Raw genomic sequence first — 24,520 nt, forward strand, 5'->3', positions numbered from 1 at the left:
GCAATAGATGAGTTGCTGTTACATGAGCTGCTGCATCCCTGCTATGTTACTAGCTCAAACACCAGCATCACTTGAGCTTCAACCTATACCCTTTGACCAACTAGCTCAAACCCGCTAGCTCGAGCTTAAAGCACCACTTAACTCCAGCTAGAGATTTTTATGTGTGAACAGAAGGTGGGTTAAAGGTAAAACTTGAGTTACAACTAGAGCTAACAATGCAGTGAAGACAAGGCCTTAGAACTTTAGATTTGCAATTCTCAATTATTCAAAGGGATTGTGCTGCTAAAGCACTTTGAAAATTTGACAGTAAATTCCATAGTCCCAGGAATCTAATGAGAATGTATTCCTAATAAAGTACTGTATATCCATCTCCTTTGTGTAGAATGTATGGAGCTACTTTTAAAAATGAAGGAGTGAAGTAGCCAGTCAGTGTTTTCATTTTGATAAACTTTTTAACAGGAACACAGAACAAGTCTATGTAGTAACTTGTTTCAATAGTCTCTGGTATTTTCTACTCAACAGATAAATCAGGGTCATCACAGATTCAACTGGAAGACAGTGATCAAGCTTCAGATGTTGAACTCAAAGAAAGAGAGAAGATTGATTTAGTCAGGGACCAGATACAACATAGGTTTGTTATATTTAGTACAGTAAGGCTCTACTTCAGCAGAGTACTGAAGCACGTCATTAACTTTAAGCACGGAGCAGTCAGGGTATACTTGACTTCTAATGACACCGTTAAAGTTAAGGATGTCCTTAAGAAATTTGCTGAAGTGGGGCCCAAGTACGTATCCTCATTTATTGATATAGTATAAATGATTCCCCAAAATAATAATTCATATACTCTACTTTTCAAAGTCTTGAAAAGATTATTTTTCAAATTCATATCAAAACAGCTATTTACATATTTATATTATGTGATACATAAATGCATGTTGTGTCTCAGTTTGGCTTAGGGTATTTCCAAAATTGGGCTTTCTTTTATCGTTCTCTTTTATTTTTATATACAAAAATAGTACTATACTTTCTTTTAAAATCATTTGCACTAAATATTTAATTTTGTATAATGAGCAAATTTAAAGAGACAACAACCTGCATTTCTAAATATGTAATTAGTTTATATTAATATTTTAATAATTATTGATTTTTAATGATGCTGTAACAGAAGATTAGTTTAACCTGTGGCCTTATCTACACTGGGAGTTCTGCATCCAGAATATCTTCAGAATTGGCATTAGATTTAGATTAGACACCATGTTAAATGTGTTTGTTGGGTTGGGAATAAGATTTTATTTTTCACTATTTGTTTTAACGTTTTGATTTTAAAATTATACATTGATATGATTTCACAGAATTGCTGGCTTTCTAGACAACTGGCCAAAACTAGAGAAATGGTTTTCAGTACAGCAAAATATTCTAGTGAAAGTTAATGGCGAGACAGAAAAGAACCTTCTGTGTAAAAGGATAAAGGAAATCATAATGGAGGAAATTGCTAAAAAACAGAACAGAAGTAAGTTTTTGAATTTATGTTTTTCATATGGAGACTTTAATATTAAAATATATGGTTGAGCCTTTATAATTCAGAAGGGAGCTTAAAAATATCTCACTGGCACTGAAAGGTGTAATGTTTTTGCAGGTTTGTGGAAAGGTGACACATTTTTCATTCTCACTGCACATGTTTTTATATAGACAAAAATATTTTCTAACTATCTACTTTATTGGCAAAGATCCGTATTACAAACAAATCTCCCTCATTATGTGAAATTTTGTTATTTTGCCCATGAAAAGCTATATTCAGTTGCAGAAAAGGCAAAACTTTGCTTTGGATCAGACTCACAAAAATACCAAAGTTGGAATTTTGGTAATTGTTCGGCTGTAGTGTGTGTATTGATATATTTATGGATTGTGTAAGCCTGGGCCAAATTCTGTTCCCAGACACACTAGTATAAATTAGGAATAACTTAATTGATATTACTCTAGTTTTACACTGGTATAACTGAGAGAAAAAATTGTCAAGTTATGTTTAATTTAAAAGGGCATATTTTCAGCAAGTCTCTATAAATATACAGCTTGTGCAAATGCAAATGGATGCACCCATTTTAAATGTAGCTTTCTTTTAATGCTAATCCATTTAAATACATAAAACAAAAGTAAACACATATTTGTTGTTCGCACACATATTTTATAAGATATAATAGTGAATAGTCTTCAAGATTTATTGGTTCAAAATTAATAATATGATTACAGTACATCTTTTATCAGATTATATGTGTTTTATTGAAATTATGTTGAAGGAAAAGAACTGGAAAAAAAAGAAGCTGGGAAAAAGCAAGAAGTTCCTACCCCTTTGCCACAAGCTGAGACGCTAACAGTTCCAGCAGATAAAAATAAGGAAACTGAATCTCCTCCTGAAGATAAGGAGCCTATGCCCGCAAAATCCAAATCACCCAAAGGTTTGTCAGCCATAGCAAACTTATTTATAAAGCTCTTTCTAAGCTGTTTGGAACGGATCCTGGGAAAATAATAAATACTTTCAGTGTATTTCCAAAAAGAGTAACTAGAGCGTATTTCCTATTAAATAATTGTCCCAAACCTCTGAACAGCCTGTCTACCTTTTTCCAGTAATATGAGTCAGTTTCACATCTTCTCACAAATACTTTGAGAAGAGGTTCTAAAATGTTCAAAAGGAGCTGTCCAGCAGGTATAATTTAATTCCTTGAGATAACTGAGTATTAATTTCAGCCTTTCCTTCCTGTTTTTAACCTCAGAGCTAGTACCCTCACCATCTGAGACAGCACAATGTATATACAGGAACGACCCAAGTTCCATTATCAACATATTAGCATTAGAGAGAAATTGGTATATTAACACTTCAGAAATGCTGGTAACTCTGCATCTTAAAGGTGTCTCTGTTGTGTGTCTTTGTGGTTTTTTTAAAACTTTCCTTAGAGCCACCCAAAAAGTCAGAATCCTTTAAAGAGAAAAAGGAAAAGAAAGATGAAGTAAATAAACCAGGTGAAGTACACGTTTGCATGTTTGTTTTTTACTCTTTTGGTAATTAACATAAGGATGTATAGTTCTTACTTATCTTCCACTCCTCTCTTTAAAAATAGTGTTGATAACTGTTAATTAGGTTGTAAGGCACACTGAGATATGGACAATTTTGTGTAGTATACCAACAAAGGGAGATTCAGCCACTTCATGATGAATTCTTGTAAATGTCACACATGACAGATAATTGGATAAAATGTTTCCAAGGAACCACCTGGTTGGTTTTGTCTTCTACATTTATGTGCATGAGCTTTGGCACGAAAGCCTGGCCCCACTGAAGTCAATAGCAAAACTCCCATTGATTTGAGTGGAGCAAGGATTTCACACTTGGAGTCTGGAGGTGCTGCAGAGCACTCAGACCCCATGGGGCAATAATCTTTTGGGTCAGTCAACAACAAGCAATTCAGGGTTTGTGTTGATGAATTCCAAATGGAGTCCAATCCTGTTCTCAGAGGCTAGAGGGATGATGAGAGCAAAGCAGGTGGTATGAGTGTAGGGATGTTAAGTGAGGGAGCACTGGGAGGAGCTTTAGGGCATTGACAGGGACATCACAATGTTTACTACAGATATCCTTTGAGTACTTTATTTGGTTATCAGCTTATCTGCTTTCTGTCATACTAAATCAGCACTTTCAGAAGCAGGTGTTCCTTTGGGGAATACTAGTTATGCTATTATTGGATGTACAGATTTTGTCACAGCAATGAGGCAGTGAACCAAGATATGTCTTCACTAAAAATTTAAACAAAAAGAATGGGACCATTGTGTAACATTTTTAAAGGAGCTTATTGTACACAACATGACCCATTCAATTCTCTACTAAGTACAGCCAATATTATTTTACCATACCCTATGTTCTTGTCTGATTGCTCTCAGAACGAAATTATTTGGGTGGATCCCCCTCCTAAAGTAGTACAAAGATGGAGTGCAGGTGACAATTGCAAATCTTGCTGCACTTACAGTTCCTATGGTTTTCTTAAATAGTTTCCCACATTTTCCTGCAGGCCACTAGATTTTCCCCCACCAACTCCCTGCTTGAATGATCTTTTCTGATCCCCCTCTTTAGTTTACTAACTTTATCTTCCTTTATCTGCCTTGGTTTTTTCCCCAGTTCTTGTACTGCTCACTTTCTGCTCCTTCCATACTTCTCAGTTTTCCCTCAGTGCCAGGGTTTGGATCCAAATTCACCTGCTTCTTTCCCCTTCCCTATATATCTGATTTTTCCGTTTTTATTCCTCTTCTTCCCCCTTTGTATCTTGCCATACCATCGTCCTGCCCTTCCTGTTGCCCATTTCTCTCTCATTCCTCAACAATTTAAAAACACTAGTCTTTAGAAAGTGATCCAGTAGTGAGAGTGATTGTAAGTACCCATTCTTTCCTTTTCCTTTTGCTAGAAGCCTTTCAGACTATGTGTTGTGTATCCCCACTTGCAGGGCTATGACCTATGATTTACTTTGTATTTTGCAGTACATGTAAAATTAAAAGTAGAGTGTATATCAAATGAAGCACTCTGTGGGTAACCCTAATGCCCAGGGTTAATTGAATTTAAAAACAGCATCTTGCCATGAAATCATGGGGTAACCTCAAAGGATTATTGGTCCTAGAAATTATTTCAGTCTGACTCCAGCTCTTCCAAGCCCTGCTATATAGAAACTGTAAATATTTACAGTGTTCAAGATCCATCAAGCAGAAATTACATGGTGATACCGTGAAATCATGGTACCTATACTGTCAGTCATAATGGTAACAATACCATTTACTTTTTGTTAACGTGGTAAGTAACTTGTTTCATTATCTTTCTATTTCTTTCACAGCAGAGCTTTAGGAAATCTAACTTTTTTGGCAAGTCGAATAAAATAAAAGCTAAACTGGAAAATATCATTATATAAATGCAAAACTACTGACTTCAGCTATATATTGGTTGCGGAATGACACATTTGAACACCTGCAAAGTTTATTTGAAGGCAACTAAGCAGCTTAGGGGTCTAGGTCCATGTATTTATTGTTATTTAAAATATATTTGAGGGTACTAATTGTGCATTTATATTTAAGGCTCCGTTCGAGGAAAATCACCAGGGAAAAAATCTTCACCAGCTACACCTGAAGATGTACCTTCTCCCACCCCTGTAGAACCACCGCCAATTAAACCAGGATCAGATGAATGGGTTTATATAGATGAGCCGCTTCCCAAGGTGCAGCAGTTCAAGATTAGGAATCTTTTATATGACTATACTTTATTGAGTTCTAGATAACTTTTTGTCCATTACAAATGAATTCATTTTAAAACATATTTCTAATACATAAAGAATGTCTGAGAGATGGTAGCATGAATTATAAATATAAATACCTAAAGAGATGTGATTTTAAAAATATGCTGCATCTCAGTGTACAGTATTGAAAATATCTGATAATTTGATAATGAGATATATTAGAAATTTATGGATAATTCCTCAGAGTGACAATGCACATGGTTGACAAGATGGTAACACTTTAATATTATGAAAGGTGTATCCAGAGTAAATATTATATTTTGGCAGGGTATTTGTAATACATTATAACTAAGGCTAAGTTTTTGTCACAGATATTTTGAATAAAAGTCAGGGACAGGTCACAGGAAATAAACAGAAATTTACGGCAGCCCGTGTCCTGTCCCTGACTTTCACTAAAAATATCCCTGACAAAAGGGGTGGGTGGCTTCAGCACCCACTGCTGCTGGGGCTCCCGGGTCCCCCACTGATGTGGTGTGTGGAAACTCCAGGGTCTCCCTGCCCCTGGGGCTGGGCTGCAGCGGGGTCCCCTTGCCCTGGGCAGCTGGTAGCTGCAGGATCCCCTGGCCGTGGCTGCAGCTGCGGCTGGGCAGCTGTGGGGAGTGCCCGCTGTGGCTGGCAGCTGAAGTGGGTCCATCGGCTGCCCGCCGCGGCTGAGCAGCTGCGTGGGATCCCCCCCCCTTCCAGCCGCGGCTGGGCAGTTGTTGCGCGGGGTTGCCTTGACCTGCCCTCCAAAGCTGGACAGATGCAGGGGGGTCACCAGCCGTGGCTGGGCAACTGCTTGGGGTCTCCCGTTTGCCGTGGCTTGGCAGCTGCGGGGAGTCCCCCGCATCCCCTGGGGCAGCTAGACAGCTGCAGGTTGGGGGCTGTGAAGGCGGGGCTGGGTGGGAGCTCCAGCCCCAAGGCAGAAAATGTCACGGAGGTCAATGGAAGTCATGAATTCTGTGCCTCCGTGACATAATCGTAGCCTTAATTATAAATAAAATAAAGGAAATATATTGTTAACCTGATGTCCAAGATACCTCTTTCCTATACTTGCTGATTGTGTGTTTGGACAGGCTGCAGGAAGTATATAAAGTAAAGATTTGTGTGTTTTAATAATTAACAGGAAATACCTGAATTTTTAGTACCTTATTGGGAAATGGTAGAAAATACATATGAAAATACCATCAAAACTATACTTAGATGTTTAAGAGAAGAACAGTATTCTGTGATTCACTACTTAGCAGATACTAGGTGAGTAACAGTAGTTAATTGCATTAGAATTCTCATTTTATATTATTCCTCTAGCACACTATGTATGTTTTAGCGCTAAAACTCCTTTGTTTTGACTCACTGTTCACAGAAACCATTTTAAGGATTATCTGAAGCGTCCAGACCATAAGCAGGAGTTTGTATCTCAGTGGCAATCTGATTATAACTCCATTGCTGATGATCTGTGGGAAGATGAGGAAACAAAAGCAGAATTACACCAAAGGGTTACTGTGAGTAAATGGCAAATGTTTCAATTTTTCTAGCTCTGGAGCTTTGTGCATCTTTGGGCATTTGAATTCACACAGGATTGATGTAATATGACTACTAATGTACTAATGCTACCTTGTCTAGTCAACTATTATATGAACACTTCTCACTCTCCACCACCACCAAACAGCATCAGTCACCAAACAGAGCCAGCTTTGGCACCATCCCTGCTGCTCAATGGCTGTGGCAGTGTGTGGTACTGGTCTCAGAGCCTAGGCCTCTGATTGAGTATGTCCCCTCTTCCACCCACTAAGCATGAGGAAGAAAGAGGAGGGAAGGAAAAAGCAGCCCCCGCATGCTGAAAGAAAAGGAGTAGGGGGGAGGAGAAAGAAAATTAGAAAGGGCATATGGAACACTTCCTCAGCCTTTTCCAGGTGAGCTCTCACCCTCTTCCCCCATCCTACAGCCCCAGAAAATGTCTCTGCCACTCCTGGCCCCATCAAAATTGTGGCCCAGCTAGTGAGGTGAATATTTGAAAAATGAAGAATTGATTACATGACTGGCAAAAAGAAAGAATGATTTCTAATATCAAAATGTCAAAATGTACTTTTTCCAGGATAATAGCATAAACCCAGTTAAAAACAATTTCAAGAAGCTAAAAAGAAATACAGGAGTTGGAATATCCCATATTTGATGCTCTATCTCAGTGGCAAAACCTAAGGTCACATGGAGAGAAGAATAGACTTTATGTGCAGAATTCCAGAAGATGGAAAAAATTGTGGCAGTTGCTACTAAAGAATCAGCTTCATTAAATAGAAATGGAATGCAAGTGTACATCTTAGAAGATCTGCATACAATGAAATAAAACTATTGTAATTTTTCATATTGCATGTTACTTTCGTAATGCCTCCTCTTGGCCATAGTGATTATATTATTATCAGTAGGAAAATAATTTAAATTAATACCTACTACTAGTGGACTGAACTTAGCCACTTATATTTCCCCTTCCTTTGCTTTTTTTTTTTTTACATTGTCAGCCTGCAACTGATAAACTGGTAGGAGTGGTGAAAAATTTACCCTGAGTCAGACTTATTGCTGCATAGAGAATGTTGATACTCTGTGGTTGTGAAAGAGACAGTGGTAGTTGTTTTAATATACCATGGCAAAATCTTTTCAGCAGATCTTTTCAAAGCAGTTGGTATTCTGGTGAATCTTACTTGTATTAACTCTGTTACAGAGATGAGTTTATTACATTGCAAATAATTTCCCAACTGGTTTGCTGCAATGATTGATTAGATCTGGCCTGAAGTGCTTGGCATCATTTTGGAACAAGACGTTATAAATGCAGTGTCATTTTTCTGCAGTGCATTGCAATGAAATCCTAAAAGCCTAGGGAACTATCCTGGAGTTTAGTTATAGTGGGCATAAGACTTGGAATAAGCACTGTTTCTTTTTCTTTTCATTCTTTTCCTTTGTCAAAAATATGGGTCAGTATACCAGTACCTCTGTTCTCAATGTTGTTCTTTTTTGATGTGTTTACATAGAAGAAATATGAGAAATCGCCATTAGAGAAAGGACTGAGTGCCTTTTACGAACAAAGCATGATGGGTACCTTCTTTCAGGTTTAAAGGCCAGTGCAGGTGCATCTCAGCTTCAAAGACCTGTTTGCCATAAGTAGCTTTTGGCCTAACAAAATTATATTCTGGTTCCCAGAACTGTGAAGGTTACAGCCTCCACCACCACCAATTCTCACTCCAGTATTGGAGAAAAAACAGCACGTACTAGTTGTGCATTCATTGGTACCAATAATACTGGTTGAGTCTTCTTACTTCTTAGTCAGTCCATGCCCGTGGTGGGTCTCCAAGGCTACATTTTGTTGATTGCTTTTTGGCCAGGTTCTTTTGGATTGACTTTTATTATACGTAAATATATGAAAGATAGCCTAAGGTTTTACACATCCATTATTTGCAATAGTATTTGTATTTAGGACCTGAGGGACCGTCTCTGGGATATTTGTGAAAACAGAAGGGAAGAAGCAGAGCAAGAACGTAGTGATATCATGAATGATGGCTGGTTACCAGATCATATGGGAATCTTGATGAACCATTTCTTTTCACTTATGCAGGTATGGTAAATAGCTAAATCAGTATAGTCCTTATCTTGCAGTTGCCCAGGCAGACTCTTGGATTAATGTATTTATCTTAGTGGGACTTCATGTATGTGGTCCCTTAAGACTACATGGTCAAGACCAAATATCCCTTTAATTCAACCCTACTAAAGAAGGAAGCTGACTGAAGTGAGGAGTGAGAAAATATAAAAAAGAAGAATGCATGTGCACTCCTGGCATTGTATCACCTTCTGGGCAGAACGGATTGAGAAAAATACCAGTATCATAGTCCTGTAAAAATAAATTTTTGGGCTATATTGCATAGTGTTGCTATTTGCATTCAGCTTACCAATCAAATCAGTTTAGTGAAATATCCTGGTACTGGTTATCCTTTTCTATTTATAATGGCCTCTGTTCTTAACTTGGCCATCTAAATGCTGTAATTATATACAATGTTACCAGACCCTCCTATTTTAAGATTGCCCAACACTTCCTTTTATAAGACCTTGTTTTCAGTTCCTTATAACTTTGCCAAACTTTAGCCATTTGGGATGAAATTGTAGATGCCAGATGTCTTTTGGAAAATTTCAGCCAAAACAGTTCAACCATTTCTAAGAGTGAAGCAAAGGGGAAAAACATTGTTTTACCATGTAAAAAAATCTGGTCATCTTTTTTCTTTGGAACATAGACTTGAAATTTGATAGGGATTGGCCTTTGTGTCAGGAATGTGCCTTTTGCTGTTCCTGAGAAATTCTGCTCACATTTTGCCAAGTTATAAACCTTTGAAAAACCTCACATCACACATATTCAGTAAAAGCTTCCTAGAGTTTAAGGATAATACCTTTGGAGATTTTTATCTGTTAATGAACATGCTCCAGCCCCTCACAGCTCCTAGTGCTCACCAGACTGCTCATGCACCATCACTACAGAGTGACTGAGCATGTTCCAGCCCAGGGCTACAGGGTTGAAGCTGGACTTCCCCTGTAATTGCTGCTTCCAGTTGCTCCAGGCAAGGGCATGGACAGACACTAGAACTGAGAGCAGGGAGAGACTCTCTCTCCTGTGCTCTCAATGACATCCTTCCCTTTTAGTGCCCAGGCAGCATGGATGAAGAAGGGATGGAGGGAGGGAAAGGAATAGACTGGGACAAGGAGTCTGTTGAGTCTGGAACTGGAGGAGAGGAGAGACACTGTGAGTGAGTGTTGGGGGTGGAGGAAATTGGGACTCAGGTTGGGGACTGGGATTTGGTGGGCAAGGAGACTCACAGCTGCAGCTGAAGTCAGTGAGAGCTGTATTTTGAATATAAAGTGCTATCTAATGCTAAGTACTCTGAAAAGTCAGGTCCTAAGCTTCTTCAATTAGGCATCCAAAATTAGTGGATAGTTTTGACTTTAATCTCTCTGTGCCTCAGTTCACCCTCTGTAAAATGGGATAATACCATCCCCTCCCCTCACAGGGGTGTTTTGAAGATAAATAAATGTTTGGGAAGCACCCTGATCAGTGCCATAGAAAAGCCCATGAGGAAATTCATAATTCTGTATTGAGACCAGGGTTTGAATAGTATGCTGTGAATAAACCAAAGGCTATGCATTGAATCATGCAGATAAAACAAAATATTGAATAACTGATCTTAATAGAGCACCATCCATCCTGTGCACTGAATGAAGCAGGACATCGATGGAAAAAATATCATGTGATCATGTAATTAAAAACTATCATCATGCCTACATGGAAGCGGATTGAATTAAAGTTGCACAGATAAGCTTAATTCTGTCATTTCCTAATTTTTAAATGCTTGACATTGATTATATATATTTTTGGAGCTCTTTTACAGTATTTTAGAGTATACACTCTAAATATCACTTTTCATAGATGTATTGACAAATGATGCTGTACATTTAAAAACATCCTTTTTTTACAGGCTTCCATTCTCCACAACATCAAATCAATGTTGTCCATGCTTCAACATCCTGAAAAAGTTTGCCTTTCCCTATTTAGTTGGGCTAGTCTCTCACTATGTCAAACATCAACCCTTCATCTGCCATCTTCAATGACTTGTTTATCCAGTTCTTCTTCGAGTCATGTCCCTACGGATGCTCCACTCTAGGTGCACTAGAGCCCCCTGCAGCTTTGATCTGTGATTTCTCATAGCAGTGTCCGTTTGGCCTGCTCATCGGTGTTAGTCAGTCTCATGCCCATGCCGTTGTAATATAGCACTGCATGGGTGAACCACTCCCAGTTTCTTCTTAACTGCCTTTGCCTGAGACGGAGCTCTAGCAGTTGTCCTATTGAGCTTCCCTCAACTCTGTTTTTCTCTTTTACTCATGTAACCCATCTGCCAGGTGCAGTCGGCAGCCACAAGGGCCAGGTTCAATATCTAGGGGTTCTTTTTTACAATACAACTGAGCACTGGCTTGAGCTCCCCCACCCAGTAACCTGGGAAATTACACATCACCCCTGGGCACCTCTAAGAGACAATACTTCCCCTCTCTCAATGACTGAGGCTGTGCGTAGAAAAGAAACTTAATGAAAAGAGGGAAGTAACCTGACATTAATTTGGGGAAACCCCATAAGCATGATGATTCAGAAGTTTACGACCATGAGCAAAACACCCACCCGAGAGTACATTAGGCAGTGTCCTTTGCCTCAAGTTCTCATCTTGTGGTGAGGAAGTCCAATGCATTTTATTGTAGGCCAGGATAACTTTCAATATGGAGTGCTCCTCTTTAGCCTATCATCTGCCCCAAGGGTCATGTTGGTGGTAGCAACGCAGCTGCACAGGAAAGGTGTTTTAGTATTCTCTTATCTGGACGATTGGTTGCTGAGCTGCCCCCTGGAACTGACGTCTCGGGCAACTTCCAAGGCTATAGGCCTCTTTCTCAAATTGGGCCAACAACTGTACATACAAAAATCCATCTTGACCTGGGTACAGAACCTAGAGTTCATAGGGGCACATCTTGATGGGGGCAATGATAAAAAGAGCCAACTTTCCTCAGCACAGATTTTGGCTCTTTCCAACATAGCAAAGAGAATTCAGCTCAGACCCCAAACCATGAACAGGAGCTGCATTCAACTACTGGGGCACATGGCAGCCACCACCTTCATGACGGAACATGCCAGACTTCGAATGGGCTGCCTTCAGGGGTGGCTCAGAACCATCTATTCACACACCAGGCACAGTCTAAATATGCTTCTTTCCGTACCTACCTTCGTGAAATAATCCCTCAACGGTGGAAGGACCATCACAACATATGCATAGAAAATCCATTTGCACATCTTCCCTCAGTGATCATTATAAAAACGGACACCTCTCTGTTAGCATAGGGAGCACAATTCAGCACTTACACGATCCAGGGCAAGTAGATGTTGCTAGAGACGATGCTACAGGACTTCAGCTCGGGGCTCTGGGCTTCAGCCCTGCATGGGGCACTGATGCTTTGGGGCTTGGGACAGGCCCGTGGACCCCCCGAAACCAGCTCGTGGCCCTCTTGGGACCATGTAGGCCTGGTTGAGAACTGCTGCTCTAGAGGGTGCTGGTGTGGGTGTGGATGCAAATACATATAAAAGGTGGATTGTGGGTTGGATACAATTTAATTGCCGCAGATGCGGATCCAAATTTTTGTATTCGCACAAGGCCGTACTAATAGTTTGTTAGTGCACTTTGAACTACCCTTCTTTGAAACGAGTATAGATCAAAATGCACTAATGAATGGGTAATAAGCATCAGCAAGGTCCACATGGACAATTAGCGCAGAGTAGGCTAGTGCAGGGTGCACCCACTTTGCTATGAACTAAATTCATGTGTAGTCAAGCACTAAGCGTCATTGAAAGTTAATGCAATTTTGGCTCCGAAGTCACTGAGCTGCTTCTGAGTTTTCCCCTCAAACTGTTACCTCCTAAGTAAACCCACCCAAAACATTTCCCTACCTCCATGGAATTGACATGATATTTGCTATCATCACATTATTCACTTTGCTTGTGGGTTATACCCCTTCCCCAACACTTAGTTTCTTCAGGGCATGGATCATCTACCACTCTGGGTATGTACAGAGCCAAGTGCAAGGGAGGCTGCGTTCTTGGTTGGCCCTTAGACACTACGTTACTTAACATGATTAATAATAATTTTACCTACTATCACCTTCATTGACAATAATGGGTAAAATTATTCATGCTAAAAGTAGCAATTCTGAAATTGTGCTATCTATATCTTTACATTCAACAGCTTTGTCAGAGAAAGCAATAAGAATAGCAACAAAACAGGCAGAGAGTTCCTGATTGCTGAAATCCTCTGGTGTAGGTTTTACTATGGGATTCTATAATATGTTCTTCAGATTGCTATATTATTGTATTAGTATAGATTTTATATACTCATTTTAGCGAGGTCAGATATCCCTAACTAGTCTATATCAGATTTCCATCCACTTGCTTTATTTTCCGTAACGAGACAGAAAAATTTTTATCTTTAACTTATGGCCAACTGGCTGCTTTACACTATGAGATTTTTATTCTTTTTGTGAATGTGGTTTTGTGCATTTTCCCATGAATATGCAGTGCCGTTTTGACAGTTAGAGACTCTGACACTACTGGTTTAATAAATCAAAGCATGACAGGTGCTAATGCTTTTTGGCTTCACTCTGAAATAAATAGATGTCTTGAACCTTACAAAATCCACTTGTTTTTTCTTTAAACAGCTTGCACAATTATAATTCTTTCTTGGCCATTTAAACAAATTTCTTTTGCTTTATATTATTATTAAAGATTTTTAATAATTTGGATTAAAGATTTATTCAAATCTGTTTAATTACGGTTTAGAAGCACGTGGTAGATTTGTTTTAATTAATTTTGTATATATATGTGTCAGAATTAAATATCAGTATATTTATATGTTCAAATTAGATATATTTTCCGATTTCATAGCTGATATTGTTATTAAACCTTAGAAATATCTATATTAAAGTTTTGAACACACATTCTGAAAGTGTACTTTTCCAGTACATGTTGTAGTATGTATTTATTATAAGATACTTAAACACATATGATCAACCAGTCCTATTTTCTAGCCTCCATCAAGCATTCTCATGATGTAGGCATTACTTTAGGGTATTAAAAAACAGAAACTGCTTTGTTCCATCCTGTTCTGAAGGTTGAAGTGGACCGTTTTCAAGATACAAAGAGATTTCTACATGACTATTACAGGGGAATGGAAGGCAAAATGCCAACAGAGGCCTGTCAAGAGTTCACTAGAATCCCATTATTAGATATTGCTAATGTAGAGCAATCTGTGGAACAAAGCAAGTCAAGAAGGTAAAAACTGCATTGTAAAAAAAAAAAAGTAACGTAATTAATATAGCATATAAGTATGTTTGTCCATGTGTTACTGTTAAATAGATAGACTATGGTGATCACAGCCATATGATAGATGTTGAGTATTGTAATGTATTTAATTTATTGTACACTTTTGGCTGCCCCATCTATACTCTGTGCAGTAACAAAACAACAAAAACTGACGGATAAAAGGTTCCTTCTTTCTCCCAAATTATGACAGTTCCCCAACAAATCCTGCAACTAATTATAGTTAAGTATTAAACATTTGGTTCTGTATCAGTGACGAAATTAAAATTTCACGAGCATGGCCTCTGAGGTTGTGGTCAACTGAACATAAGTTAAAGAAGCCTTGCTGGGTGCGTGGAATTAAACACAATATTCAAGGTGAGAGTATACCATCACTTGTATATAACAATGGCATAATGCTGTGCATAACAATACCTATATTGATACCTGAATGGTTACAGTCCATCAAGACCCCATCAATATGTATATCAATAGTTAATATCAATCCATCCAGTGTGTATTATTTGTTGTCTAATCCCCTGGTTTTGTTTAGATCAGTTTTGAGTTCCTTATAAACCTCTCTACTCTAGACTAATCAACATGATTTTGTGTCATCCACAAATTTTACCACTTGTGATCCATGGAAGGGTTCCTCCTTTTTCCATTGCTATCACAGACTTTGAAAATGGGGTTCTGGTTCTCTTAATGTAACTTAATTGCACCATGTAAACATATACTACACCATCGGGATAGTGAGTTATTTCCTATTTTGTTTTCAAGGATTCCCATGGTTCCTCGTAGACCCCCTTCTCCTGAAATAAATGTCATCAAGCAGAAAAGCAAAGCAATTCAACTAAAGAGCAATAAGGAGGAGAATTCCTCTGAAAGTATAATATTTAACTTTGGGGCAGATGAGAAACTTATCACTGATACATGGCAAGCAGCAGTAACAGCAATATCAAATATGGTAAGAAATGCTTTGTTTAGTAAAGATTCACAGATTGGTTAAATAGTTAGATCTAAATCTTTCCAGTCCAAATACCAGACCCATGCACCAGTATCTCAACTCCATGGCTGCTGTTCCACTCCTGATGTTCCAGTAATCGCTGCAGCCCTAATACATCCCTGCTATAAACGGGGAAATGGCAGGATCAGCATAGTAGCAATTCCTCCTCAGAGCTCTACTTTGTGTATATCCACTCAAATCCTGTCTCCCGCCTCCTCATATGGTGGAACCAAACAATCCTGGTGTTAGAAGTGATCTGTGCGATAAGGAAGAGGGATCAGTATTTGCCCCTTAGTACATTTTTTCTTAAACCTTCCAAAAATAAATCCTCAAGCAGAGATTAGACGTCACAAGTCTTCTCCAGCTTTATTTTATAGTGCCCAACGTGTGCTAGCTGTGTGACAGCTAGTTTCGAAAGGCAGTTCCTGGATCAGTGGCTAGGATTGATGGCTTTCCCTACCTTTCTGCACTTTTACAATATGGTCAGACATGTTGTCCTCTACAGTGAATGCCTTAAGATAACTTAACTCTAGAGGCCTTGTCTACACTGCCACTTTACAGCACTGCAACTTTCTCGCTTAGGGGTGTGAAACATCACCCCCAGGGGACCCCTGGGGCCCTGCAAGTTTCAGTGCTATAAAGTGGCAGTGTAGACAGTTCACCAGCGCTGGGATCCACTCCGCTCATGGAGGTTTTTTTTTTTTTTACAGTGCTGGGAGAGCTCTCTCCCAGGGCTGGTGCCGTGACGACACAGCCATGTTAAAGCTTTTAATGTTTAACAGCAGTGCTTCAACGTTGCTAGTGAAGACATATCCTCAGTTCTTCAGCTTCTCAGCCTTCACTGAAGCCTAGCCCTGCTTTGGTTACCAGTTGGTCTACTTCCGCTGCTTCCCTTTAATACTTAAATAATTTCTTCTGTGAAATATTTAAAGCTGCCATCTTTTTCCTTCTTGCTTTTTTGGTTTAACAACTGTTTCTTTATTTAATAAACATATACTGATCGGATATGAAATCAAGAATCAAAATATCTAATTTATATTATACATCCAGCAGCAACCACTAGTAGAAAATAAAGGATAGCTCGTTCAAAATATTAATTGTATGTTCTAGATCCAGAATAGTTAAGTTAAAATATTAATATGAATATTAAGGTAACTGCTGAAATACAATCAAAAGAAGCCGAGGAAGAAAAAGAACGCCAGCAGGTAGAAAAGAAAGAACAAGAACGTCAAAAACCTTCTCAGGCAGCAGGAGGCAAAGGTGGTGGAAAGGATGCCAAAGATGCCAAGAAACCACCTCCAAAATCACCCACCAAAAAGAAAGGTAACTGAAGCATGTGCTTTTCTTTTAAAAATAGAGCATAAAACTATTCAAATTAAATGAACGTATGTTAAAAAAGAGACTAACTACAAAAGTTTAATTCTTTTCTCTCTGTTCTTTTGATAGTTCAAAACATGATATATCAGTGTGCTGACATGGTAATGATAAAGAAATCCAGAGACTGTTTAGTGATAGTTGGGTGAATTAAATCATAATAATATTTAGGGATAAATGTTCAAAGTAATACCAGAAAGTAATACTTGCTAATCTTTTTCTGTGCATTGTTTTGGAATTGTACACATTGCAGCCATTTTATCAAATTATGTCAATTTTTTTAAAAATGCTTGTTCTTTTCTAACATTAATCTCCTGATGTAGCTAAAACCATATAAATACTTCTTACTTTATTAATAAGGAACAGGATAAAAATAGTCCAAGGCTATTATTCCACAGTATAATGTAACAATCTTTATAATATGATAGATCAATCAGGTCTGTCCCTGCTCTATCATCATTCTGACAAGGTATAAACAATGTATTGTTTAATTGCATTCTGTTAGCACCTAGAGACCCAACCAAGATCAGGGCCCTATTGTAATAAGTACCATATGTACATGTAATAAGAGACAGTCTCTGCCTCAGTGACTTGACAGTCTAAATAGAGAAGATAGACAAATGGTGGGGGAAAGAAAGTATTTTAAAAATGGGCAAATGAAGTGGAGAGAGAGTATGTGTATATCTACACAGCAGAAAAACCTGTGCTCTGCCACAGACTACTTGTGTAACCTTGGGCAAGTCACTTAGCATATGTCTACAAAGCGAAAATACATTTGCGTCAGCGAGTCTCAGAGCCCAGGTCAATTGATTCAGGCTTGTGGGGCTCGTGCTGCAGGGCTGAAAATAGTAGTGTAGATATGCGGGATTGGACTGGAGCCAGAGCTCCAAGATACTCCCCCCCCAGCACCCGGGTTTCAGAGGCCAAGTTCCAGCCCAAGCCTGAATGTCTACACTGCTATTTTCAGCCCCATACCACGAGACAAGTCTTTTGACCGGGCTCTGAGACTTGCTGCCACAGGGGTTTTTTTTTGCTGTGTACACATACACTAAATGACTTGTCCAAGGTTACAGAAGTAATCTGTTTCAGAGATCAGGTCTCCTGAATCTAAGTCAAGTGCCTTAACCATCTTTCCTCACAATACAAGATAAGATATTAATGGATACATTTTTCATTTTATGCCAAATAAAGTGCTGTTGTACATCTCCTGAGAGTGGAAGAGCTCACCAACTTTTATTTCTGGCTTTCACATCCTAGGGATGCACAATACAATTTTTTTTTATCTTGTAGGCAGTGCAGCAGCATACTTACTGAAAGAGTGATATAACTTTCTGCACTCAATTTTGTCACCTTTCGATTTGATCATTAGAGTTATGTTCAACCTGATATACTGATCTGGTATCATCCTGTTGCACCACCACAGCAGCTGCAAGTCGGTTGTTGGGGAAGAAAAGTTATCAGTATCTGTACTTGACAACACTTAACAGTCAAAAGTGCTTAAACTACAAATAAACTGCCAACACAATATTAAAAAACAAAATTATAAAATAGCTTTATAATATTAAAGTGTTGTTGTTTTCATTGCAGGCTTTAGGTCCATCATGTAAAAGTAACTAATAGGATGATGTAAAAAAGTATAACATGAACTAGAGGAGACCTACTTTTAATATATTGTACACCCTCCTTATTGTATTTCAGTACTGTCCTAATGTAACTAATACTGACTTATCAATAGGGCCCTACCAAATTCATGGTCTATTTTGGTCAATGTCATGGTCATAGGATTTTAAAAATCATACATTTCATGATTTCAACTATTTAAATCTGAAATATCACTGTGTTGTAATTGTAGGGGTCCTGACTCAAAAAGGAGTTGTGGGGGGGGGGTTTGCAAGATTATTGCAGGGGGGTTGCAGTACTGCTACCCTTACTTCTGTGCTGCTGCTGGCGGGGGCACTGCCTTCAGATCTGAGCAGCTGGAGAGTGGTGGCGGCTGGCTGGGATCCCAACTCTGAAGGCAGAGCCACCGCCAGCAGCAGTGCAGATGTAAGGATAGTATGGTATGGTATTGCCGCTCTTACTTCTGTGCTGTTGCCTGCAGAGCTGGGCTCTCAGTCAGCAGCCGCCACTCTCCAGACACCCAGCTCTGAAGGCAGCAGCGGAGAAATAAGGGTGGCATAGTATGGTATTGCCACCCTTACTTCTGCACTGCTGCTGGCGGGATGCTGCCTTCAGAGCTGGGCGCTTGGCCAACAGCCGCTGCCCTCCAGCTGCCCAGCTCTGAAGACAGTGCAGAAATAAGGGCCGCAATACCATGACTCCCCTAAAATTACCTTGCAAATGCCCAGCAACTGTCTTTTGGGTCAGGACCCCCATTTGAGAAACGCTGGTCTCCTCTGTGAAATCTGTATAGTATAGGGTAAAAGCACACAAAAGACCAGATTTTATGGGAGGAGACCAGATTTCACGTGATGTATTTTTCATGGTTGTGAATTTGGTAGGGCCCTACTTATCAACATAGAACTTTTATCACCATTTACTTCAGCTCTGAATTTGACTGACACTTAGCATTCAAAAGGTACTTTGTGTATCTGCAAATTATCAATAGATTAATAGATTTTAAGTCCACAAGGGATCATTATGACCATCTAGAACCCCAGTAGAAACAACTCCATTAGATAATCATTTCCCTTTAGCAATTATATTTTGAGCTCTATTAGTTACCCAGTTTTAATCCATTTAATAGGTGCTACACTGATTTAGTATAGTGTTAATTTTTTAAATTGGGATGTCATGCAGTAATAATGTCTTACAGAAGTCTAAGAATATTATGTCAACAATTACATTTATCCACCAAACTTGTAATCTTATAAAAATGATATCAGATTCATTTGAAAAGAAATTATTTCCATAAAATAAATTGTACTATGCTGTGTTGTCTACATATATGCAGTCCAAACATTATAAGATTTTCTTTTTGGTGAAAATATTTTCTTTTCTTTCAGGTGTTCCTTCTCCAGCACCTGTGGCTGAAGCCACTGCCATTCCTCTAACACCAGAGGAACTAAAGAAACAGGAATTAAAGCTTAAAATGAAACAGGAATATTTTAGTGCCCTTGAATATGAAGGTATGTAATTAGTTCAGCGGGCTACATTGTGGAAGTTGATCATCATTCCCAATTTAGATTTTTTTTAATAGTTGAAACTGTCTGCAAAGTTCTGTTGAAAGTTTGCTGAGTGAATGGGGAGGAAAGAGGTCTGAAGAATCCTGGAAACTTAAAAAAATGGTAGTAGACAATAATTTTTGAATAAATATATTCAAAATAGAAGAGAAAGTACTTTTAAGCCTCTCTTCTCTTTCCTGTCATCCTTCTACTATCAGCTATTCATTGTAAGAGAACATATTAAATAATATTGACCTGAGCAGTTAACCAATCTTCAGGATCTTCTGGATTGTTTCTGTTAGAGGGAGTCAGGTATTTGTTTGATGCAATCCTGTTTATTCACAAAGAATGTATAAAGTCCTGTTTTCCTGAATACGGTAGGAATGAAACAGCAGGAGACAGTTCCTTTTCTCACAGGGCCAAGCCTCTTTTCAGCCAGCACTCTACCCAAAATCTCTCTCTCTCAGCTTCTCTCAAGATAATGCAACAAGAGCTTTTCTGGCTGTCTCTGGGGCTTCCTTCCTGCCTCCTTTATGTGCTTCTGGCATGTTTCTGCTCCTGCGTGCACACATACACAGAGCTTCATCAAACCATAATCAGCCTTCTGCATTTGTGCTTAGACTCCAAGGAGAACCGCTCCAACCACCTGGCTCAACTCCCACATCAGCCTTGCAGGTGGCCTGTGTTTTGGGCAGTGGCTCCTATTGTTTCAGCTATCTGTTCTACAAAGGAGCTTAATTGCTTCTTACATTTATCCTGAACGAAGGGTGACTGTTACACTCACCTGCTTCAACAATGTTTCACCCAATCTCAGCACAACAATATTTTTTTAAAATCAGATATTTGGAAATAGGAAGGGGAACTTTAAAGAGGTAAAGACCTGCCTAACAAAACAGCCAAGGTATGTATCAAAGGAGAACTAAAACATACAGGGCCACATTTTCATAATAGCTTATTAACATACCTTGCAAATGCAGATACCACAGCTACACCTGCAAGTGTAATAACTGGAAATGTAAATGACCAATTAAGTGTGTAGATATTTCGAGACATGCAAATCTGTAGGCAGTTACTGAGTTGTGAATTTTGATTTCTCACTGAATTTAGCAGTTGCATGTATATGCCTTATTTTCAATTGTGTTCCTGGTCTGAGAGTATTTTCTGTTGTTGGATATTTTGAGAATTGTGTGACTCGATTTGATACTTACAGATTGTTATGCCATTGTCCCAGTAGCAGACTGAGAGAAGCAGCTCCTGGAAAACGTGCAAAGAAGTTACAAAGAAGGCAGCAATTTGTTAAGCTGTACTGAAAAGCTTAATAGATATGCACTAAAAATCCTCTGAGGTGTTTTCAGTTGCTTTTACCTTTTTAATTTTACAGCTTTCCCTCCCAAATCAAGCAGATCTCAGAGAAAAATGAGTTAATGCCAAGTTTAAAATTTCAAATGTCAGCTGTTTTTGCTGAAAATAGGAAGTGTACATTTTTCATTCTCATTTAACTCAAAGATGAACTTAAAGGGATTTTGTTCAGACCTTCCAAATACATTCATCTTTCTGTAGAGCCTGCCTAAGGAAAGTTTCAGCCTCAAAGATGATTGTTTTGGAAAGTTATTATTGGCATATGGGAATAAGGTCTGTAACAGAAACTGCTTTACAGTTTTACCTATTGAAGTCACTGTCAGCAGCAACTAAAATTTTGTTTTGTTTAGAAAAACATTTTCTAGCAGGTAAAATTAAATTTAATAAAAAATTGAGAGCCAGGGTAGATGAAGTAATATCTTTCGTTGGACCAACTTCTGTTGGTGAAAGAGACAAGCATTTGAGCTACACAGAGGTCTTCTTCAGGTCTCAAAATAAAAAATTGAGTTGAACATTGGATGCCTACATGGATCTTCCAAGATTTGAGATACTCTTAGTTCAGTGTTACTCTTTGGTCTTCTTTCTTTTTCTTCAGGTTTTTCATTCCTCTATTTATCTGTTCGATATCTTTTTCTTTCTAACATTCCATACCCATTTTTAAGACATTTATCTTTTCCAAGACATTTATGTTTCTCTGTCTGTTGCCTCCATTTTTTACTCTTAACATCTCAATGACAACAAATTCTTTGTCTTTTTTCAGTCCTCCCATTGTGAAATGCCAGTTTTTTCTAAGTTAGATGGAATTTTTTACTCATAGATCTTTATAGACAAATATTTCTTCTTCAAGTGCTTGCTCATGTCCATTCCACTTTAGGTGTGCGCGCATCCACGTGCACAGTTATCTGAGATTTTTGCCTTAGCGGTATCCGTTGGGTTGGCTGTGGTGCCCCTGGAGTGCCATGCTCATGCGCTGGTATATTAGGCACCCCAACCCTAGGCCCTCTCAGTTCCTTCTTGCCAGCAACTCCGACAGAGGGGTAGGAGGGCGGGTAATGGAATGGACATGAGCAACACATCTCAAAGGACAACAGTTACAAAAAGGTAGGTAACTGTTTTTTCTTCGAGTTCTTGCTCATGTCGATTCCATTCTAGGTTTGTGCGTGCCCACATGCACAGTCGTCAGAGATTGTTGCCTTAGCAGTATCCGTAGGGACGGCTGTGGTGCCCCCTTGAGTGCCACGCTCATGTGCTGGTATATTAGGTGCTGCCGACCCTACGTCCTCTCAGTTCCTTCTTACTGCCCGTGATGGTTGGTTGGAGCATCTTGTCTTTCATTGCAAGAGCGCTAGTGGTTCTTACAGTCCATTGTTCTGTCTCCTTTGGTTTTAGTTGATAGGTACTTAGTTAGACCATTAAGTTAAGGGTTAGAGTAATAGTTTAGGAGTTAAAGTCCCGGCTGGAACTTCGCCTCGGAGCAGGGCATGCCCTGTTCCCCAGGCTTTGCAGCTGGCCAATGTCCATTAGCAACCTCCACACTAGCTGTTTGAAGTGTTTGGGGGAGTCCCACAGAAAGGACAAGTGCAGGATCTGCAAAAAAAAGTTCGCCCTCAAATTCAAAAGGAGTGGCATATCCGCTTGAGGGCCTCCTCATGGAGGCTGCCCTTCATCCTGCTTTGGAGCCCGCTTAGTCGAACTCCATGCCCGGCACTTAGGCATCAGTGCACAACACATCGCTGGTACCGGAATCTGCCCAGCACCATTTGGGGCTTTGGGCAAAGAACCTGTGTTAGGCCATGTGCCCGCCCCGGAGCTACTCAAGGGGTACTGCTGTGGTCGGACCCCTTAGCCCAGCCAGGGACCCACCTCTGGCTCCCGGGAGCGGCAGAGGGTCCTGGGCCCTAGTAGGGTCATGTGTGCCCAAAGTGGGCCTGGCGACCAAAGAGCAAGTAGGATGTCCGGTACCGCAGGCACCAAGCCAGGTGATGGACCCAGCTAAGGCCCTGGCATCTACAGACAAGCCAGTTATGGGACTACCCTCTAAAGCAGCAGAGTGTCCCCAGACCGCAGGCGTCAATCCCCTTCACTGCGGCCTTGAACCCCGATACCTCAGCCTCTGTCCCTGGTTAGAAGACACAAGTCCCTGATGCTGAGGTCTCCACCTACATGGCACTGGACACCTGAGTCATGACGCAAATCCCCGTACCCACGGTACCATCGGGCCTCCCACCAGAGATCGCTACAGCGCAGATCACCATCACACAGGCAGTCTCCTAGGCCTAGATTCCCACCTCCCTGCCTGGTTTGGGATAGTTCCCAGTCGTGGCACGGTCTGCAGCTCCCCAGTACCGCTCTTTGGACAGGCACTGATCCTCACCAGGGTAAGGATCCTCTCCTTACTGGTTGCCGACAAGGGTCCGTCAGCAGACGCAGGCATCTACAGCTCCGCCCTGGTCACTGGAAGGGCAATGGTCCAAGTCAGAAGGAGAGTTCAGCCTCTCACCTATAAAAGGTGAATCACCACCAGCCCATGAGACCGGCACGACTCCTGCAGCAGCAGTGTGGAGGCTCGGTGGCAGCACTGGAACATGTGGGGTGTACCTTTTATGCTGTTCCTGTCAGGCTGCTTTGGACAAACTGCCCCTGGCACAGTCAGAGCACGGTGTTGAATCTGATGCAGGGATGACACAGCAGGACCCAACACCCCAGGAACCGTCCCCAGATGAACAAGGGGAAGCCACCTCTCCCCCTGTGGTGCAGTCATCTTCGTTGTCTCCGGATGAAGCAGTGACGAGCAGTCTCCCCCCGACAACTTCAAGGAGCACCAGGCCCTGCTCAAAAGGGTGGCTGCCAACCTAAACTTGGTGGTTGAGGAGCTAGCAGAGGAGTCCGACGATCTCTTTAATGTCATACCCTCCTCCACTCTGGCCCAGGTCACGTTGCTAAAAATTGCTGAGTCTGTGTGGCAGACCCCTGCTAGGCAGGTACAACTTCAACATGTGGGACTCCATCAGCAAGTTCAAGGAGGGCCTTCCACAGGACCAAGCCTAGGAGTTTGCCACGTTGGTGGAAGAGACTAAGTGGTCATGAGGCGCAGCTCCTGGTTACAGTCCTCCAGGCTATCCCAGGAGATGCAGAGTACCCTCCAGGACCTTCTGTTTGATGGGGCAGGGTTCTTTTTGGAGCTGACCAATGCACAGCTTCACGGTCTTAAAGACTCCCGTGCCACCCTACATTCATTGGACCTACACAGCCCTCAGCAGACTAGAAAGCTGTTCCACCCCCCACCTCCTCCGTCGAGGTAGTGGGGTGTCCCTCGGTCCAGCTCCTACAGAAAGAACAGAGACAAAGGATTTAAACGGCATCACCCTTCATCTTCCTGTTCCTCTGCCCAGCCTGGTTCTTC

The 24,520-nt window shown here is 40.3% G+C and overlaps 2 protein-coding genes across 2 annotated transcripts in view; both read left to right on the top strand.

The window, feature by feature from the left end:
• LOC144265028 (sperm flagellar protein 2-like) overlaps window positions 1-16,065 on the top strand; it is a 28,669-nt gene extending 12,604 nt beyond the window's left edge. Inside the window, exons 7-15 of the mRNA XM_077817158.1 lie at window positions 523-631; window positions 1,353-1,510; window positions 5,101-5,240; window positions 6,424-6,551; window positions 6,661-6,799; window positions 8,764-8,901; window positions 14,027-14,178; window positions 14,995-15,181; window positions 16,003-16,065. Of these exons, the coding sequence (XP_077673284.1) occupies window positions 523-631; window positions 1,353-1,510; window positions 5,101-5,240; window positions 6,424-6,551; window positions 6,661-6,799; window positions 8,764-8,901; window positions 14,027-14,178; window positions 14,995-15,181; window positions 16,003-16,065 (1,214 nt within the window). The remainder of the gene's footprint in view (window positions 1-522; window positions 632-1,352; window positions 1,511-5,100; window positions 5,241-6,423; window positions 6,552-6,660; window positions 6,800-8,763; window positions 8,902-14,026; window positions 14,179-14,994; window positions 15,182-16,002) is intronic.
• Window positions 16,066-16,359: 294 nt separating this feature from the next.
• The window catches only part of LOC144265031 (sperm flagellar protein 2-like), a 66,054-nt gene continuing 57,893 nt past the window's right edge, over window positions 16,360-24,520 (top strand). The window contains exons 1-2 of the mRNA XM_077817160.1: window positions 16,360-16,543; window positions 19,600-19,722. Of these exons, the coding sequence (XP_077673286.1) occupies window positions 16,360-16,543; window positions 19,600-19,722 (307 nt within the window). The remainder of the gene's footprint in view (window positions 16,544-19,599; window positions 19,723-24,520) is intronic.

This window comes from Eretmochelys imbricata, chromosome 5 (assembly GCF_965152235.1).
Source record: "Eretmochelys imbricata isolate rEreImb1 chromosome 5, rEreImb1.hap1, whole genome shotgun sequence".
Taxonomy (NCBI): Eukaryota; Metazoa; Chordata; order Testudines; family Cheloniidae; genus Eretmochelys; species Eretmochelys imbricata.